At 37.9% G+C, this 13588-nt stretch overlaps 1 protein-coding gene and 1 long non-coding RNA gene across 6 annotated transcripts in view; one reads left to right on the forward strand and one right to left on the reverse strand.

Moving 5' to 3' along the window:
- The window catches only part of LOC148127715 (uncharacterized), a 64228-nt gene extending 60161 nt beyond the window's left edge, over positions 1–4067 (reverse strand). Inside the window, exon 1 of the long non-coding RNA XR_015744937.1 lies at positions 3981–4067. This is a non-coding gene — a long non-coding RNA (uncharacterized LOC148127715). The remainder of the gene's footprint in view (positions 1–3980) is intronic.
- Positions 1–13588, forward strand: part of MAP7 (microtubule associated protein 7) — a 92211-nt gene that overhangs the window by 12550 nt on the left and 66073 nt on the right. For 2 of the 5 annotated variants that reach the window (XM_087940430.1, XM_087940437.1), the window contains exon 1: positions 4074–5124. The exons of 2 other annotated variants lie outside the window; for them this stretch is intronic. In XM_087940430.1, the coding sequence (XP_087796556.1) occupies positions 4992–5124 (133 nt within the window). In that variant the 5' untranslated portion in view covers positions 4074–4991. Of the gene's footprint in view, positions 1–4021; positions 5125–13588 lie in introns of those variants that run through there. One more of the 5 variants, XM_087940444.1, reaches the window with a different exon arrangement.

A 13588-nucleotide genomic window follows, 5' to 3' on the forward strand; every position in this document is an offset into this window, starting at 1 on the left:
TTGGCCAAGATTGACATCATGAAAGAGTGACGGCCCAAAATTACCCACTGGGCATTTCATGCCTAAGGCAGAACTAAAACTCATAGTCTTTTGGTTTCTAGCCCCTGGTACCTTAACCTCTAGAACAATCTGCCTCTTGCATTGTCTTTATGTTTCTATATTTTATTTTATTTTCTTATTTTTTGAGCTGTTCATTGTTTTGTGATGGTGGTGGGATACAAATTTGACTAATAAAATAAATAATGCAGATGTGAGTAATCTGCAGCCTTTTTAGAAGTTGCTGAACTGCAATTCCCGGCAGCCGGTAATACAAGAATGCTGAGAGCTACGGTATAATACAATGAAATTCTCCGATTTAATCTGTGTCTACATAAAAGTATTTAGAAGTTTTTGGGGAGAGGGGAAAGAAAAGGAGGGGGAAATGAAGCTTCCTATGCAGAAACATAGGAGGGATGTTTCCCCCAGTAAGCCTGGGCTTTCTAAAGGATTCTGCACTATTCCCAACCACCCCAAGCCACCCTCTGTCTATTAGAGATAGCTAGCGAGAGCTAGACAGACAGACAGACAGACAGACAGACAGATTGATTTGACATCTGTGGACAAATGAGGGTTCTTTCCAGAATTCCTAGAAGTTTGGAACTTAATGGACATGAAGCAAAGCTAGCTTTGTTGTTTGTGAGTGTGTATATAGATAGGCACTTCTATTTTTGAGATTTAAGCCATGTGGATTCTATGAATATTTCTTGATCTAGCCTAATCCCTTTGGATTTTGTCATCCCATCTGTCATGGTATTTTTGGTTATTGCATGCTTCCTGGAATGATGTTGATAGGGAAGGGAAGGGAGAGTGAATTAATAATTTCCAGGTACTTGGAGAGGGAATGTTTACTATGGTCCTGATTTCTGGTAGTGTCAGTGCTTGTTATGCATCTATTTACCCCTATCTATTTTTCTGCAGTGGGATCCTTTTCATAGTTTTTCTAATTGTCACGTAGCTCAAGCCTCATTCTACACCAGGCCAGAAAGATATTAATATATATGTCATATATAGGTGACATATGCTAAATATGAATTATTCAGAATGCTCTTAACATCATTCTTGCTCAGTTTACACATGTGACTTAAAATAACCAAGCAAAACATTGTGCAAGCGGATTCAAGAATTTTAAAATACGAATTTAAGAAACATAAAAACATTTTATCAGCTGAACTTGATTTAAAATGTCATTGTTAAACCATTTTTTCTTTTTGATCTTCAATTGCTATCACTTTGAAATTTTATCCTCTATATTTTTAAATATATCTTTTTTCAGTTGCATAGACTATAAAATAGAAATGTTGCTGAAGTACTGAGAAACATTTTGTTTGTCTGGTGATAAAATTATTGCCAATGCCTTAGCCCTGGATATGGAAACAAAGTTGTTTTGCGAGACTGCCACAATGGAGAAGGTAAACCAGCCAGTCTGCCTCCTTGCTTGGTTGCCTGAATTATTTTTACAAAGAACCCAAGGAGGCAGACATCTTTGGGTAAAAATAATGCAGGCAAGCAAGCAAGCAAGCAGGCAGGCTGGTTGGTTTATCTTCTTCTATTTTCCCCACAGCAACAACCTTGTGAGGTGGGCTGGGCTGAGAGAGCCCAAACTCACCCAGCTTCTGTCAATGCAGTCAATCCAAAGTAAATAATTCCGTTTACTTATCAAGGAGTCCTTGCATTTTCTTCTATTAAAAGTATAAATGTGAATTATTTTGTTCCCTAGGATTAGTTCAAAAAATATTTTTGTAGTTCTTTTGTAAACCTTGGACATTCCATATCAGCCAAAAATCATATTATTTTAACAGAGCATCTGACTTTTCACTTTTGACTAACCACAGTCTCTTCAGAAAGCACTAAAGTACTATTAGATATCTTTCATAACTGTAGTGTGCGCTAATTGCTCCCGTTCCTGTAATCAGTTTGGGTTCACCTGTCATACTGCAAGGTTTTTGGGTTGAATAAAGATCAACTCAGCCATTATGGAGTATCTAAAATGCTCATGTCTGCTTGATTGTTTGTAACATTCAATTGAAGTGTTGCATCACAGTGCAACAATTTTTCAATCCATGTACTGTATCTCAAATGGGTCTAAAATCAGAGGGATACTTGACTCCCATGGGACTGAAATTTGGCAAACTTATAGCTGCTTCAGTGCTGCCACGCAACCACAATCAGGCCGCAATCATGTAATCATAATTTCTAGCACTCCTTGCCAGCCTTACAAGGAAAGTCAATGGGAAAGCCGGCAGGAAGTCAGAAATTGCTCCTGCTCCCACAGCTTCCCCTATCCCCCCAGTCATCCTTTTTGTCTATTTAGATAAGGAAGTATCTATGAAGTGATGATACAGTTGGTCATGGGTTACCTAGTAAAACTTTATTTTTGGCTTAGTATGATGTTTGGTTCATCCAACAGTGGTTTCCATCATGCTGCGGTTAAGCAAACCACAGGTCAGTGCTGCATGTGAACAAAGCTTAAGACAAGAATGTTTTTCATGGCACAGTTATCCATATATGCTTATTTGATGAATTAGGTAATACTTCTCCCAATGAAAACTGGCAGAAAACAGCAAAGTAGTTTTTCTGCCTAGCAATTGTTTTTTTTTAATACTGAGCATGCCACTCCAATTGGAGGGAGAAGCTGGAATCTAAAGTGCCCCACAGTGGAAGAGGGCAGAGGAGTAGCTGGGTGGGAAGGGGATGAGATGACTTTTTTATAGCAATAGCGCTTAGACTTATATACCACTTCACACTTTCACAGTACTTTACAGCCCTCTCTAAGTGATTGACAGGGTCAGCACATCGCCCCCAATAATGTGGGTCCTCATTTTACCAACCTCGGAAGGATGGAAGGCTGAGTCAGCCCTGAGCTGGTGAGAATTGAACTTCTGGTAGTCGGCAGAATTAGCCTGCAATACTGCATTCTCACCACTGTGCCATCACAGCTCTTATCAGAAAGGGGGAAAAGTGATTTGGAAGACGAATAAACATGGTTCCCTGTATCTGTTGGTATCTCCTTAAAGAAGCCACAGTACAGTAGCTGCATGGTCCTAGGAAAATACACATTTGACTTAATGTGGAGATGGTGATTTGGTATGACAACTCTGTTGCACCCTGTCAGCCTGTCCTTGACTCAAATTTATTTTTCTGACTACTGTGTGAGCCCAGAACAAGTGTCCTTTCTGTTTCATTTCCAAATAACTGTATATTCCAGTACACCCCTTTGCGAGATAATTGTTTAAAGAGAAGTCATGCATCTTCCTTGGTCAACATGTAACTAGGGGCAACACCACCATATTCTAGTCATGAAAATTAGCCAAAATCCTCTTCTTCATTGAAAGAATCAAATTCTAAATCAAATTCTCTTTCATCAGATTAAATGAAAACTGGCAGAAAACAGCAAAGTAATTAAAAAAACAATGAAAGTAGTTTTATTCTGACAGTTCAGAATCATAAATTAACTGCTTATTAATTCATTTCAAACTTTAAACTTAAAGTTTACTGATATAAAAATCTTGTTTTGTGGAGCCCAACCTCCCCAAAGGAGGTTCACTGAGGACTGAGTCCCATGGGATTATTATGGATACATTAAGGAACTCTTAGTCTTTTCTATTGAAGCAATTATTTGAATGGTCTTCCTTCTGTTTTAAAAAAAATATTGCCAATAAAACCACATGCCTTATGAAATCGCACTTAAGTCAAGCTCAATTCAAATACTTTTTCCTGCTTAGCTTTTTTTAAAATTAGATTATAGTTATTTTACAGTAATGGTTTATTATTGCTTTTTCAATATCTTCCTTTATAAACAGTAATGAAGATGCAAAGTAAAAAAAAAACCTTTTAAGCAGACAAACTCCAAACGCTCGTTTATTTAATACATTTAAACAAACATTTAAAGATTTAGGAATATTATTACAAACTGCAAAGGGTGTTTTTGTATTACAACTCACCTTCCAGGAGACGTCAGTGGCACTTTGTCCTACCTACATTCATTGCTGCTGTTGTCAGCATCAACCTTTGCGCTGCATTGGTCAACGTTCCCCAGATAAAGGGCCAGCGTTTCATGCAAAGGGGAGAATCCTCTTGCTTTCTAACTCTTCCTTTTAACAAGGAGATACTCAAATGTGACCATCCGTCTTCCTATGAGGAAGCTATCTTTGAGCTGCATAAGGTGATCTGGCTGTGACTCTGTGAACTTAAGAAGGAAAGGGAACAAACAGCCTCGGGTGTCTTCGCTTTGGTACGGTTCCTTGAGGATTGATTGGCGGGAGAAGCTGGAATCAAATTCCCCTACCTCCTTTTTTGCTGGCCTCCCTTTCTTTCAACTTCGTTCTCAGGCCCGACGCAGCAAGAGCTCCAGCCGTCCTCCATCCGCCTCTGAGGGGAGCCCAGCCTGCTAGCTGGTTTCAGCTGTTCAGGCTAGCTTGCCTTTGCCACGGGAGACAGAACACAGAGAGGACATTCCAGAAGCCTGTTTTCCTGCAGCTGAGGAGACAACATTCATGGACCTCCTTTTTGATTCGGATATGTCACTGTTGTCAGGGCAACTGTTAATGGTGGCGTATCATATTTTCTTCTCTTGGGCTCTGTGCTGAATATTTCAGTAAGCGGCAGAAAGAAGATACCAGGAGGGAAAAGGTGCTGCATCAGGAAGGAAAGAAGCCCTGGGATCTGACTGAACAAGTTAAGGCTCCAAAGGGAGGAAGAGAACAACAAGGAGGGGGAGGAGGAGGAGGAGGAGGAGGCATTCCAACCAATGGACTTTTAATTAAGTCCCCCTTTTTTTTTGTGGTCAAGGTACAAGAAATTGTTGGGTCCCATCTGCCAAGTGCATGTTGGTATCTCTCTGCTGTTTGCATTCTGCTGGGCCCTCACAGGATATGTTACAAATGAATCCACTGCTTTGCAGCTAGCCGGAATTAACAGATTGTAAAGGGGGGGGGGGGAAGGGACCGGCAATAATGCCAGGTTCAGCAGCTGCTCTCCGGCAAGAGTGGCTGAAGAAGCCAGGTGTGAGGCCAAATACACCTGTTCTGTTTACCATTAATGAGGAGGACGAGCATCAAAAGAGCAACCATTCCAAGAGATTAAAAGGTATGCATTATTTTAACTTGGCAAGTTTGGGTGATCTATAGACTACATCCAGCATTGCAATGGAAGAGTACATCATGTTGCTATTCCCGGACCTTTCTTTTTTGCACTGGCTAACCATATTAAAGGTAGGCCCCTGGCTTGTTAACTGTTGCAAGTTGCTTCTTGTCTTGATATTCATCACATTAATAAGCAGTCTTTTAGTCATGCAGCTTGTTAAAAGGAACACTGTTAAACGAATGATGAAATTTGTTTCTCTGTAGGAATAAGTACTTTTTTTTATTCTTTTGGCATATATTAGTAAAATGAAGGCATTAACATGGAAAAGCTGGCCTTTGAGAAAAGAGAAATTTGTTCCCAATTGTTATATCTATTGTTTTCTATGCATGAATAAATATACTTAAATAATTTGAATATTCATAAAGATCCATGTGCTGGCAAAACCGCTTGGCTTCCTAGTTACTTTATGTCAGGATTCTTGACAAAATCTTGTTTCTGTAGCAATCCTGGTCTCAGTTTATTCAAGTTGTTAAAAGTTTAAGATTACTAAAACTTTAGATTACTTTGCTATCAGTTTTTCACCTTTTTCACCTTTGATTTGTAAATTGAACAAATTGAACAAATGAAGCTGACGAGTATTTTTTCTTTCTTTTGCATCCTTGGTTGTGATAAATAACAGATTCTATAAACGTGAGATGGAGATGGGACACAGGCATCAGTTTTTGGGTAGTATTTGTGAAAGAGGAAAACACCATAAACTTCAATAGCTTTGTGGACTTAGTGGTTATTTACTTTTCCTCTTCATTCAACCAGACAACTAATAGGAGTGTTTGACTGGTTAATATTTACCGATTTAGATAAGTGGTCATGGTTATTTGAAAGTGACAGTTTATTTCATTCAGATCCTGCTCTGAATCACTAACTTCTTTAAAACATCTGTGTTAAAATATTTTAACATATTTTAATTTAGTTTAATTATTCCAATTTAAATATGGAAAAAGGGGTGAAAATCCTGAAGAAACTTAAGTAATGATTATTTGAAACAGTTCTCTTCTTTGTCTCTTGCTGTCTCACCCACATCTATAATATGATTAGGAAACAACCAGCAGCGTTTATATTTTAGTCTGTTTCCTCACCATGTTAGAATCCTACAATATTGTAAATCTAGTCTGTGCAGGTACTGTGGGAAATGGAGATCCAGTGGGCTACTTAGCAACAACGTATTGGGATTTTGTTTGGATTTAGCACTTTCTAATTTCTAGAATACAGATTCTCTCCTGGACAAATTCCCTATCGGAGTGTCCATTAGGCACTCAAGTTTATACGGCAAGATGTCCTGGAAAGGATAAATAATTGATTGTTGCTAATTATAAAGATGAGGGCACAAAAATGTTGCAAGGTAGAACATATCATTCCTCTTGTGTCCTGGGGGAAAGAAAGAGAGATTTATCAAGTTTCATTTGAATATCCAGTGTGCTTCATAATCTCATTTGTGTTGCTGCAGTATCTTTGGGGTCTGCATATTTTTACTGTAGTTGCATAAAAGCGTGCTTCATTATTTTAGGTCAAAACTAAAATTTAATTCATTTTGCACCAAAGTTTCAGTTTACTGGACTTGCCATTTTGTGATTTGTCACTTTTTATATCTATTTTAAATGCCTAGTAATCCATTCAGTTTTCAGGCCCTCCCTTAAATAAGTCAACTTTAGGATTGATGGTAGTAGTTTTCAACCCCTAAAGTTGATCACTGGTATATTATTTCTGAAGTCAGTAAGTAGCATACATGTGCTAAGCTTGTATTCTTGGCAAGAATTTGAATAAGCTAGTCACAAGCTTGTTTTGGCTAAGAGACTTTTTATATGATGAAAGTTGGAGCAAAATGTTAAAAAGGGCTTACTTTCTTAATATTTCTCTGGAAGTTAATAAATGCAGCTTGTATTTTAGAATGCTGTGGCTCCATAATATGTAAGGAATATTTATTTATTTTAAATGCCATTATTTGTGACCACAAATATTGACATTTTGTTCTCCCAAAACTGCTCTGAATTCAGAGCTACTAAGCCCTGGAAAAAACAGCTTTCTAATATTGAAAACAGCAAATAAAATGCAGGATGACTTCCCCATGAGACAGTGTACCTTCATTTCTATATTGCTACCTCCATCTGGATGGCCAGAATAATGTTTATCATACCAAATACATATTTGTTTTCCAGGCATGTTTTTAATTTTTCCAAGGGTCTTTCTGTAAATTGCAACATGCCAAACATGTGCAAATAACAACATACTTAGCATGAAATACAGCTTAATAACAAGCTCATGCTTAGCTTTTGTCATTCTTAAAAAATGTTGCTGTTTTGAAATGGATTGTAAAGAAATAGACAGATTAAGCATGAATAAGGCTGGATAAGATCTGTATGAAAACAATAATATTGAATTTATTTTTGTTTTTTCTTTGAGATTTTTTAGCATAAATATCTCTTTATTCTTTGTTTGGTGCATGGCAGGGATGTCTATTATGACCACAAACACTTTAATATAATGCTTGCATGATAATGAAGATGTTTCCAGCCAAAATCTTCATTCTGTAGTTCAAAAAAGATGAGAGATATTTATTTGAATAATAGCTGTACGTTTTTCAGGTTTCATTGTTGTGAAAATATGAAGGGGAATATGTGTGATTGTTGCTCATCTTATGAAGCCTGATAGCTGTTTTTACTGCTCATCAGTTTTTGCATAAGTGCACTCTGGAGGATTGGATTCAGAGATTGGGAGAACAATTGTAGCTGTGCTCATTCAGTAAAATTTGCTCCCAAATTCATGTGTAAAAAGATATAAACTAAAGAGCTTTACTCATGAAAAATAACTAAGAGAATCTTCTAGATACTGAGAAAGATATGGGGCATCTTATGAATAGATATAGAACAAGCCATGGAATGATTGTCTCTTCAGATTGAAATGACCAGTTGCTCAGAAAGTGGAAAGTTGGAAGCCCAGTGCATCTGGAGGGCACTAAATGGGAAAGGCCTATTTTTCATGTTTTTCACTTGACTATCCTTGTTCCAATTCAGATATGGATTATGATTGTTAGTGCAGACTTTGATGGTATTATTGGAAGAGTGCCCAACTGTGCTGGCACCTTTCTTTAACCTCTGAAGGGGTTTAGATATCTCTTTTCACAATCAGTTCTTATTCTGCCCTGATACACCCATTCAGATAGCATTAACTGAATTACTCATAAAGCTCTTACTGTACCTTTCTATTCTTTAAAACTTCTCCTTCCTTTCACAACAAGGCAAAACTTGTCTTTCTAGTATGGTGTTAGTGAATTGAAAGCTGCCAAAGCTTTACTTAGCAGAAAACACAGGGCTGTTCCTAATAGCCATTTCATGTCACAGGTAATTCAGGTGCCACAGCCCACAAAAGTGGGCAGTGACAAATGGTTGATGTTTTCACTTTCCCCTCCTAACTGATAATAACTAAATTACTGTACCTTATAGATGCTCATTATTATGAAGGATGCCTTTGCTCTGGACCTATCTGGCAAAGCCTTTGAATACCTTTTGTTTAGCAGGTACCTTGGCCTTTATGGCTGCTGGAAGCCAAAGGAAGGCTTGGACAGACATCTTTTAGTAGAAGTGGTTTTAGAATTTTGCAAAGGATAATTTGGGATTAATTAGAGAGAAAGTGGTGTCAGTGCACCTTAAAAGAAAAGCAGTAGCATGTAAAATTCATGCAGTGTGTATAATTTACACATGTAACTACAATTAAATCAGTGGATGTACACTTTGAACCATAGTTCTAAAAGGAACATTTTAAAATGGTGAAGACAGATATTACAATTTAAGGAAGTTAAAAATGGTGTGACAGCATATAATAACAGCTGCGAGATTGGTGTATGCCCCAAACTGGAAGAATGAAGATACCCCTACAGAAAGTGAAATAATAAGGAAAATATTAGTGCAGAGATGGACAGACTAACTTTAGAAATCAAATATAAGGGTGAGAGAGGGTATTATGAAGGCTGGAATAAAGTGTATCAATGGCTAGAGTCAAGGAAAAAGAAAGAAAGGGTTGACGCTTTATAGGAATGAAAGCTGAAGTTTTGTAAACTAAAGAGAATGGAATATAATGGACAAATATGAGATGATACAAATGCATGAATATAAAAGATGGTTGTAAATATGTATATAACTGTAGATAACTGTAGATAAATGTAAAATAATATGCATCTAGCACTATACTAATAATATAAGGGAAAAAGGAAATTAACTGTTGTATGGCCAAAATGATGACCAAGAAAGTCGCGCTGTGTTCAATTGTTTTTAATTCAATAAAATAAAAAAAAATAGTGTGACAGTTACGTCTCAACCTTTTAAACACAGTTGTAGAGATAATCCTCAATTTACAACAGTGACTGTCTTTCAAGTTGCAATGGCATTGAAAAAAAGCATAAAGTTTTCATCCGTATGACCTTTGCAGCATCCCATGGTCACAAGATCAAAATTCAGATGCTTGGCATCTCGTTCATGTTTATGACAGTTGCAGTGTCCTGAGGTCATGTGATCAACTTATGAAACCTTCTGACAAGCAAAGCCAATGGGGAAGCCAGATTCACTTAACAACCATGTTGCTAAGTTAACAACTGCAATGATTCACTTAACAACCATGGCAAGAAAAGCCAAAAATGGGGCCAACTCGCTTAACAAATGTTTCACTTAGCAGCATGACTTTTGGGCTCTATTATGGTCAAAACTTGAGGATTACCTGCATTACCTTTAGACCAAACTCTGGAAAAAAAATGGCTTGAACTCAAAATAAGCCAACCCTACACCCTCCAAATACTGTACAGATGCAAGCATATATATACATACCCAACCCACACCTACCCACACTGTTTTTGTAGTTGGGTTAAAATATATGTGGATTTATAAATGGTAAAAGAAAGGATGGATATAAAACACAGAAGACAGGCATGCATGTGCTGTTTGAAGAAAAAGAAAACAATCAAGACAGCCTGCCTAGGGGTAAGGTAGGGCAGGATTAGTGCTGATGCACATCCTTGGCATAAGCAGCAACCTGCTGATCAGATAAACATTTCCAGAGAATGGAACCATTTTCTGGAAACTCAAAGGAAGTCAAATATTATTTCCTGCACTGAGATAATTGTGCAGATCATCTGATTGCCATAACTCTTTCGAGATTGAGCTAATGCATTAATTGCTGAATTGTCTCCCAACTCCAAAAGTCTACGACAGAGCATATGAGATTTGTCAGTTTTGGTTTAAAATATAGCAGTGCACAAAAACAGATGGGATCATTTCTTTAAACACTACAAATCAAGTTCTGTTGAACATGATGGGGCTTTTCCTTTTGTGTGATGGTATAAAATTCATCTCTAAAACACATCCTTAGGCAAGGCTGTACACCTTATTTTTTAAAAAATAAACAGCATGAAGAAAATTGACGATAAGCAGATATATTTTATAATTGCATTATGCTAATATGAAGCAACAGGAGGAATGCAAAGCAAATTTGACTAATTGAGGAATGGCATTAAGGCAAATAAGGCTGTTACAAAATAAGGATCACAATTAGCACTGGTATATTCAGTCCAGGATAGAATAAGTTACGCAATTTTGGCTTATGATGTGATTGAATCTTTGGTTCAGCCTTCAATCTTGCAGTTGATCCATATCCGTATTACTCAAATTCCCTTTTCTTTTGTTTGGAAACCAAAAGATTTGCAAGAGTCCTGGTACTGTATTTATTTCCATCTTGTATCGGTCATCATTCAGGAGCCCACAGGTATGCAAATAGGTGACTGACAGCACCTGAAAATAAAACAAAACAGATAAGACCTCGTGCTGAATGAGGATGCAGAGCCACCTGGGTTGTTTTTCATGCTTCATCCACTAAGATCATGTGGTTTGAGAGCTATTAGCAAAACGTCAGAAAAATATTACTCCATTTTGGAGCACAAATTTTCACCCGCCATTAAAACATAAAAAAGGGAGTTACATGTTTTTGCAACATTATCAGATTCCGAGTAACACATCCTCCAAAAAGCAGAACTCTGAGGCGGGTAGATTCCTCAGAGAACTTGTTTATTGGATACAACACATTTTCCCCCCTAATTAAAAGAGCAAATATTTCCCTACCCAAATGTCACCAGTCGCATTGTCCAATGAAAGTAGCTGGGAGCCTGCTTGGTCACTCCTCTCCTCCCTTTCTTGCCACCTGTTGGGATGACCTTGGTTCCCAAAAAAACCTCTTGTTTTGACTGGTAGCCAGTCTATCTACTTCCCACTTCCCCCATTTAAAGTTTATGGTGACTGTGAGGCAGGAAAAGATGGCTTCATCCAGGTTTGCTTCGGAATTGACACATTGCTTTCTTTTGTATTGGCAGAAGGAATTGTCTATTGGACTAAATCTAGTGTGAATAACATATGAACAGATCCTGAGCTGTGCAAAAAGAAAAAAAGGGCATAACAGGAGCGAGTCAGCATTTATTTCATTATCTCTCTGATTGCTGTTACTTGGCTTCACCATGGAACGATAGACCTTGAATTGGGCTATTGGTTTCCAAATTTCTTTTTGATTTAAGACATTTCAAGGACAAGCTAATTGTATCGAACTTGAGTGACTGGAGGCAGTGACTTGAGGCAGAATCTGACTAATAACAGTGCTTTATCAAGTAGCTAAACCACAGCAAGAAAAAGGTACACATTTGTGGTTCACAATGTTGAAGTAAACAAAATTAGATACTTAACTGATTGGTACTGCACTCCAAGAATTGGGGTGATTTTTCAAGGCTTTTCAAAGTACTAGTTCACATCATACTCTTTTTCAAAATGTAAATTGGCTAATTAATATTGGTGGGTGGGAGAGAGATCCTATGCTATGAACTGAAGAAGATATCTATCTGTGTGCAGCGATGACTGCAACATTTAGAAATAGTGTTGCTATCTGTAGACTTATTTTCATACATTTGCTACACAAGTGTGATCAAAGGTAATAAAATTTAGCCTTCGGAAGCTGTCAGAAACAAGTGTTTAGAGCAAAAAAGAAGCTTAGGTCAGAAAGAAGAAATCTTTTCAAGACAAAGCAATATCCCAAGGCAGGGCTGTCAGGTCATCTACAAAATCAATCCATTTTACAAATAAAACAAATGAGCAATGCAAGTCATACCTCGTAGAAAAGTGAGCCCTAATAAAGATGAATAACTTTAATATTCTTAGTATTTGGGAGTGAGAGAGCCAGTGTAGAATAACAAGGTTAAAACTGGGAGCATGAAACTTAGTTGAGTGGCTTTGGGTCATGAGCACTGGCGGTGCAGTGGTTAAAGCGCAGTATTGCAGGCAAACTCTGCTCACGGTTTGGGGTTTGATCCTGACAGCCAGGGCTCAAGGTTGAACTCAGCCTTCCATCCTTCCAAGGTTGGTAAAATGAGGATCCAGATTGTTAGGAGCAATATTCAAATAATGCTTCTTCATTGTAAACTTCCCAGAGCGTGCTGTAAAACGCTCTGGGGCAGTATATAAGTATAAATGCTATTGCTATTCACTCTCTGTCAGCTCTAGGAAGGAGGCAATGACAAACCACTTCTAAAATCTCACTGAGAAAACTTTAGGGGCTGGTTCAGGCAGTGGCCAAGAGTCAAGACAGACTCAAAGCTTCCCATGCTCTTAAAGGTTGAGTAGGAATGGCTTCACAAATTTAAAAACTTTTCTAACCCGCAGCTAGGCAACGGAAAGTCCAATGCAAATATGGATGGTTATTTACTTATTTCTTGTTTGTCTTTCTGTGTTTTATTTTTTTAAAGAACATTTTCAGAACTCCTTTCCAGGGAAGGCAATTAAGCAATGTCCTTTGTCATTCTGCGCCATATTGTTTTGATGAATAAGAAAAAAGAACTTGGATCGGTCTTCACTTTACATGGCTCACCTTCACAGTTAGAGGAAGTGGACCTGGCTAGTCTAGTAAAGAGGAGGACCAGGGGAGACATGATAGCAGTCTTCCAATATTTGAGGGACTGCCACAAAGAGAAAAGGGTCGTGCTATTTTCTAAAGCACCTGTAGGCGACACAAGGAATAATGGATGGAAACTGAACAAGGAGAGATTTTACCTGGAAATAAAAAGTTTTCTGACAGTGAGAACAATCAACCAATGGAAAAGCTTGCCCTTGGAAGATGTGGGAGCGTCATCACTTGAGACTTTCAAGAAGAGTTTGGACTGCCATTTGTCAGAAATGGTGTAGGGTCTCCCGCTTGGGCAGGGGGTTGGACTAGATGACCTACAAGGTCCCTTCCAACTCTGATTATTTGTTATCTGTTCACCTGGTGTTTGTTTTGTTCCATAAATGAGCAGCAATTTTCCTAATTGACTCTAGAGCCAAATGTCATCTGTTTCATGCAGTGTGGAAATGATTAGTATTGATAGCCTTCCCAGCTGCTTTGTCTGGGTTAG

Source organism: Pseudonaja textilis, chromosome 1 (genome assembly GCF_049901715.1).
Source record: "Pseudonaja textilis isolate UNSWEBS1 chromosome 1, rPseTex1.2, whole genome shotgun sequence".
Taxonomy (NCBI): Eukaryota; Metazoa; Chordata; class Lepidosauria; order Squamata; family Elapidae; genus Pseudonaja; species Pseudonaja textilis.